This window comes from Miscanthus floridulus, chromosome 11 (genome assembly GCF_019320115.1).
Source record: "Miscanthus floridulus cultivar M001 chromosome 11, ASM1932011v1, whole genome shotgun sequence".
NCBI classification, from domain to species: Eukaryota; Viridiplantae; Streptophyta; class Magnoliopsida; order Poales; family Poaceae; genus Miscanthus; species Miscanthus floridulus.
In genome coordinates this window covers 90,577,832-90,584,957 of record NC_089590.1, presented here as the reverse complement: position 1 = coordinate 90,584,957, position 7,126 = coordinate 90,577,832, and the positions used below count along the sequence as shown (strand labels likewise).

At 47.7% G+C, this 7,126-nt stretch overlaps 1 protein-coding gene and 1 pseudogene across 1 annotated transcript; one reads left to right on the top strand and one right to left on the bottom strand.

Moving 5' to 3' along the window:
- Window positions 1-699: 699 nt before the first annotated feature.
- On the bottom strand, window positions 700-1,500 carry LOC136492756 (uncharacterized). The gene has a single exon (XM_066488764.1). The coding sequence runs from the start codon at window positions 1,471-1,473 to the stop codon at window positions 700-702; it is 774 nt and encodes a 257-aa protein (XP_066344861.1). The 5' UTR covers window positions 1,474-1,500.
- LOC136492436 (uncharacterized) lies at window positions 1,472-5,363 on the top strand (annotated as a pseudogene).
- The last annotated feature ends 1,763 nt before the right edge of the window (window positions 5,364-7,126 follow it).

The following is a 7,126-nucleotide window of genomic DNA, read 5'->3' as shown; positions in this document are numbered from 1 at the left end:
TTCCGATGGCACCAGGAGTTGGCGGTGTGTGTGCTTGTGTTCTGTCAACACTTTGTGCCTTTGTCCATCATCCATCCATGAGAGATTTATTTACATGATCTTTCATTCTGCATGACTGCAATGGGGGTCAGAGTAATCGAGTATGTGTTGAGGCGTGGTCAACAACAGTTTGAGACCTTTTGTGCAAACAGCTCGGTTAATGGTAAGTAGTGTTCTTGGGTTCGATGTCAGGACCCACTTAGCCGATGTCAGCCTCTCTGCCTGAACACAGCACGACTGGGGCCCTTCCGTACCGGTGCCCAGGTTGCTGAAACGACCGACCCAATGCAAGAACTGATGAGCGGACGCTGCTATGCTACTATGAAGAGAATTGAACGTATACACAACTCACGAACTGAAAACTGTTAGTTCCTTTCTTCGCAATGAGACCAATCCTTCAGTTCAGATATTCGTGAACATTAGAACTAATTGTGGAAACGAAGTTGGCGAGTTATTTGGACAAAACACTGAGCAAAAGCTCTGGTTTTCGCACGCAAAAACGGCATCATAAGCTAGAGGAGATGGAATGTGCAAGAACTAGCAGGGCCGAGCCGATGATAACGATATGACTGAACAAGGAAAATGGCCAAAATAATGAATGAAATCGAGCTGCAAAACACGTCCATCTCACTACATTCGGCGCAGGTTACAAGTGATCTCTTACTTCGACGACCATGAAGAGAAGAAGTAGGCGGACGACGAGGAGGAGGCCCGGTTGGTGTCGGTCACCGTGGCCAGCGACGGCCTAGCATCGGCGAAGCTCAGCGCCGGCGGGGGGTATGCGGCCAGGACGCCCAACGGAGGTAGCTTCCTCATCGCCGACAGCGGCGGCGAGAACCCGCCGCAGTCCTCCTCGTCGTACGCGTCCGCCCCCTCCGTGATCCCGAACGGCGACGGCGACGCGCCGGGCGTCTCGAACGGCGGGGTGTCCCCGCCGCCGCCGCCGCCGGCCGCGGCCGCGGCCACCTGGCCCCGGTCGTACACCGGGTTGGAGATGCACATGAACCCGTCGCCGCGCGCCGAGGAGGCCGACCCCGACGACGGCGAGGAGCGGCGCGCGGGCGACCACCGCCACACGGCGCCCTCCAGCCTGGGGATGGCGAGGAGGAGGTCCTTGGTGCTGCTGGGCGCGTGCAGGACGCCGTGCGCGTAGTAGAAGGGCGGCGTGCCGCCGAGCTCCTCGCGCGCCGCCGTCGTGGCCGTGGTCGCCACCGACGACGCGGCGTCGTCGGCGCCGCGCTCCGGGGACGTCGTCGTTGCCAGCGCCAGGCCGAGCTTCGGCCGGGACGCCTCGGCACGGAGCCGCTGGCGCCGGAGGTGCGCGCAGATGAGGTCCGCGAGGAGGAGCACCAGGATGGTGAGGAAGATGGCCAGGCTCAGCGCCACCGTGACGCTCACCGCCACCGCCAGCCTCGACATGCCGTCCGTGAACATGGCTGGCTGGCTGGCGCCGGGCGCCAAGCGGAGTGGTCGCGGTGCAGAGCTGAGGGAGAGCGAGTGTGGCAGCTGCAGCTGCAGCAGGTGCAAGTGTGCAACCAACAAGTGGCGCGGCGACGGCGAGGACTGCTTGAGGTCGCATCAGAAGACAAAAGGCTGCCTGCACCTGCTTAGGAGCTGATGCCCCCCTCTTGATTGTCTAATCCACTTCCTTGTCGCGCTTCCTGAGGCGAGTTTTCTTCCAAAAGCTAGAGCCCGGTACGATTAGCGCGTGCTTTGTCTGAAGAAATCAGCAACCACTCCACTCGTCAGCCTCTGAGCCCTCACAGTGGCAACCGGGTCCCGTCCCGTGTGGGGTAAACCTGTCATCGCGAGCTGGTGAGTGAGAAGCGACGTGAGCTGTGTAGGGCCCTGTTTGTTTCCGCTTATAAGCGACTTATCGGTGGAAATAAGCGAGAATCCCGCCAAACGCTTTGCTTATTTCCACCGATTCTCGCTTATGTGGTAAGTCGCTTCAGAGATTTGAACTACGAGAAGCGAAAAGCGAGAAGCGAGAAAATCTTCACTTAGATTATAATCCAAGCGTGTACGGGAGAAGCGGAAACAAACGGGGCTGTACTAGGCCTGTAGAAAGGAGACGGCTCGGGCGGGGCGTGTTTTTGGCGGGAAGGCGATGACCTGGTCACTGTCGCAAATCCTGCTCTGACCGCACGAGTAGTCATCATCGTCGAGGTATGTCCGTATATGTAGGTGGAGAAGTGGGGATGTAGCACGCTGGATGGTTTCTGCACCGATAAGCCCGAGGAGCCCGATGAGTACTTATTTACTGTAAAAGAAAAATAATATTAACTGATTGATAAGTTTGAAGAAAAAAATATTATTAGCCGAGTGATAAGCTCTAGCTGCAACTGATTGACCGTTCCTTTGTGGTCGTAAACGACACGTTCCTACGGCATGATTGCAAGTTGGCAAAGTCATAACATTGGTCAGCTCGTGTATTCGTCTTTTTTCCTGCGTTGCAGTTTAGGGCGTATTTAGATGCAAAATTTTTTTGGTTTTGACTGATATAGTACTTTCGTTTGTATTTGACAATTAGTGTCTAATTATGGATTAATTAGGTTCGAAAGTTTCGTCTCGCGATTTCTCACCCAACTGTATAATTAGTTTTTTTTCGTCTACATTTAGTACTCCATACATGTGCCGTAAGATTCGATGTGATGGGTACTACGCAAAATTTTTTGAAAACTAAATAGGCCTAGTTCCACTCCAAAATGCCAAATTTTTTAAGATTTCCCGTCACATCGAATCTTTGGACGCATGCATGAAGCATTAAATATAAATAAAAAATAAAACTAATTACATAGTTTAGACAAAATCCACGAGACGAATCTTTTAAGCCTAATTAGACTATGATTAGACACTATTTATTAAATAACAACGAAAACGTTACAGTAGCGTTTCCCCAAAATTTTCGGCATCCAAAGGTGCCTTAGCCTTTTGGATCACATGATAGGAAACATATAGGCACAGGAAACGACGTGCTAGGTTTTTCCAATCCCAGAGGGTTCAAAAACACATGAAAGTCAAAACAGCTGCTCTTTGGCAGCACCAGAGGAGAAACAAAGGATTCGTCCTGGGCCTAGTTTAGTTGTCGAAAATTTTGACAAAACGACACTGTATTATTTTCGTTGTTATTTGGCAATTAGTGTCCAATCATATTCTAATTAGGCTTAAAAGATTCGTCTCGTGGATTTCGTCTAAATTGTGTAATTACTTTTATTTTTTATTTATATTTAATGCTTCATGCATGCGTCCAAAGATTCGATGTGACGAGAAATCTTGAAAAATTTGGCGTTTTAAAGGGGAACTAAACGGGCCCCTGGACACGTTTGAGAAGCTCTGCGCTGCAGTCAAATCAGACACTAAGCCGTTACAGGGAGGGCGCCTTAAAGTTGGCGCCGCCCGAAATCCTGTAGAACTGTAGCGCGCTATAGTATTTCGTTTGTATTTGATAATCATTGTCCAATCGTTGACTGATTAGGCTCAAAACGTCCGTCTCGCAAAGTACAACCAAACTGTGCAATTAGTTTTTGATTTCGTCAACATTTAGTACTCCATGTATGTACCGCAAATTTGATGTGACGAAGAATCTTCTTTTTGCATAATGCCAAAATTTGGATTCTGGGTCACTAAAAGGGCGGAGTTACAAATACATGCAGCCGTTACATGGAGTTATAAATACATCCAGCAGCACACAAACTTCATGCGTCTCATTTGCATCCTGAAAAGATCAAGTAGCTCATCTCCACATCTGATCAGTCACAAAACACCACATGAAAGCCTTCTGTCATATACAGCTAGCTCCTCTCCAAATCTGGTCGGTCACAAAGCATGACAAGAGATCTGACTGACACAGACACTTCATTTGGTAAGTCACAAATCTCATAACTGAACTTCAATTTCTGTAAATATATATAAACTTTTATTTATGTTCTGATATACGACTTATTTCCTTTTTTGCTCTCTACTATATATTAGGTGGTAGACATCTGTAAAGCGAACCTGCAACATATTTGAGTATCCCTAGTTGGATTTCCATTGTGTTAGTCATTGATCCAAACTATCGACGACGATCACAAAATGAAGATGAGTTCATGTTGTTTGTTCTCCCTACCATAGAAGATTCATCACACACCATCATCTAGTAAGAATCCCATACATACACCAAAACTGTCAAGAGCTGAGCGTGTTCATGAAATCTTAACAGGCCACGAGAGCCTAAGTAAAAGGAACTTCCGAATGGAAGTTGGTGTTTTCCAAGCTTTGGTCAATAAGTTGCGTGAGAAGCAACTACTTGCTGATTCAAGGGCTTTCTTAGTAGAAGAGAAGGTTGCTATATTCTTATATGCACTAGCGAAAAATGCAAGTAATGAGACTTTGCAATATGAGTTTCAGCACAGTGGAGAAACAATAAGTCGCCAATTTGGAGCAGTGCTTGATGCAATAACACAGCTTACATGTGTATATATACGCCCACCTTCCCTACACCCGCACCAGATTTTGCGAAGACCAAAGTTCCACCCCTTCTTTCAGGTATGACCAAATGCACAATTTAATTTTTAAATTTCAGAAGGTCACACAAACTACTTAAAGATAATATACTATATAAACCATGCAATTTTTTTCTGTAGGACTGTGTTGGTTGTATTGATGGGACTCACATACCAATGATACTTCCGCTGGATCAACAAGAACCATATCGGAATAGAAAGCAAACACTATCTCAGAATGTAGCATGTGACTTCGATCTAAAATTTGTACATGTACATGCCGGCTGGGAGGGATCGGCTTCAGATGCAAGAGTTCTACAAGATGCACTTAACCATGGCTTTGAAGTGCCTCCTGGTAAATTTTTTCTCGTAGATGCAGGTTATGCAAACACCACACAATTTCTTGCGCCATATCGTGGAACAAGATATCATCTATAGGAACCAGGAAGAGCTAATCAAAAGCCTCGGGATTACAAAGAATTGTTCAATCTTCGACATGCATAGCTAAGGAACCATATTGAGAGGGCAATTGGCATATTAAAAATGAGGTTTCCTATTATGAGAACCGGTGCACACTACCCGGTTAATAAGCAAGTAGACATATCAGTTGCTTGTTGTGTTCTACACAACTTCATACGCCTACACAACGGAGATATGTTGTAGCCAAGTAACTCCAATGTTGAAATTGATGCAAACCAGATTGTTGACGTGCCAAATGGAGATCTCAACTATAATGGTGATATTCAAGCATTCAATAACTCAAGATAAGCTGGGAATCAAAAGTGAGATGACATAGCAAGAAGGATGTGGGATCATTACATAGCACGAAGGACTTAGTAACATTGTATTTACTGATATAAAAGTCAGGGTCATTGCAGCCCTTGTACTCCTAATTAGCAACTTAATATATTCTACTTGCTTCTACCAAAAGAGTGTAACTAGCTACAACCAAGTTTACCAGTTACTGACCTAGGTTGTTGATGCTGTATGGATCCTCGGTCTCTTCCTCAAAAGGAAACTGCAAACCTGATTCACCCGGAGCATTTAACGTTGGAGAGGGTGATTGATATGTGTCAGCCACTTGTGCTGCTTGTGTCGATGGAACTGACGCATTCTTTGCTTTGGTTGCGTAATGGTCCATGCCATGATAGGTTCTCCCTTCGGCGTGACGCCCTGTAGAATGACGTGCAACAAAAAAATGATCACCACATTTTAGAAAAACAAAGAAAAATGCAAATAAAAAAGTATAGAATATGTGAACCTCACCATCGCAGAGTGAAGATAAAGCATTATAATATGGGAATGGAGAGCGTCCTTATTGTTCTTGTGAGCAGTAAAACTAGCCCAAACACTTGCAGGTGCAGTGAGCATCATTCTCTCATTATCCCATCCAAATCCACTTTTAGCCAACAAATCTTTAACACTACGGTAAGCTTTCTTCAAGTCTTGCTCCTGCTATTTGACTTGGTTAAGAGAATATGATGTACCAAACTTTGTATTCATGCGATGAACAATGTTTGTCCATGCGTCCTTACTCCAAGCATTATGTGTTCTGAAACCCGGCACATCATGTTCTTTTAAAAGATCAATAAGGAATAATTTCATTTGGTGACTCCATCTGGCTCTCTTTGTTGTCCCTAAATTCACTGCAGTTCAGATGATTACATAGACTCGGTTTCATCAGGAATATGCAACTACAAATTATAGGCAAGGTACTGGTAGATCTAAAATGAGAAGAAGCATCACCTATTTGCTGGCTATTTTCTGTAGACCGATGCTCATCGTCAGCATTAACAGACCATTGTGATTGGGAGTGGTGGTGTCGTATATCAGACAAAGTGTGTTGATCAACCATATTAATCTGGGTGGATCCTCTCCACGGCATCAGTTCCCTTGCAATAAAATAAGGTATATTAGATGAACTAGGCGTATAAAATATGGTAGAAAAAAGTACTCAGCATCAGTTCCCTCTGCTTCAGCATGTAGCTGTTGCCTCCCAGCACCAGGAGCACCCCGGCGACGCCTGTGGCCAGCGCCACTTGCTGTTGCGCCTCTTGTCTGCTCGCCACAACCATCCCCCGCCCCCAAATCCTCCTCTTCCATGGCTACAACCTACGAGCGGCGCGGCACTGCGGCGGCCTGTGGCCTACGGGCTACGGCGACCGGCGCGGCACGGTGGCGCCGACGCGGCAGCTGCGAGCGGCGCGGCTACGCGGCACGGCTGGGGCTGTAGCGAGCGACGAGCGGCGCGCCGGCAGCAGCTGCCGCTGGGGCCTCGGCCCTTGGGATGCCATGCGGTCGCATAGGGAGCTCCGCCTCCAACTCATGCTCACATGGGGAAAAGTAACGTACTTGCATGCAGATGGGGGAAAAGGAAATACCCGGACGATGGAGGAATACGCGGATGCATGGATCCGTATGGCGTTGTAGCTGCGAGTGCTGGACTAGGTGGCCGGGGATGGGGTCCGACAGATTCCGTCGCTGACTTTGGGGCAGGCCGACTCATTGGTCGGTGATGGGGAGGGCCTCCCGTCGTCTCGTGCAACGGTGATGGGGTCGCCGTCGCGTGAACCGGTGATAGGGCGACCATCGCCTGCGCC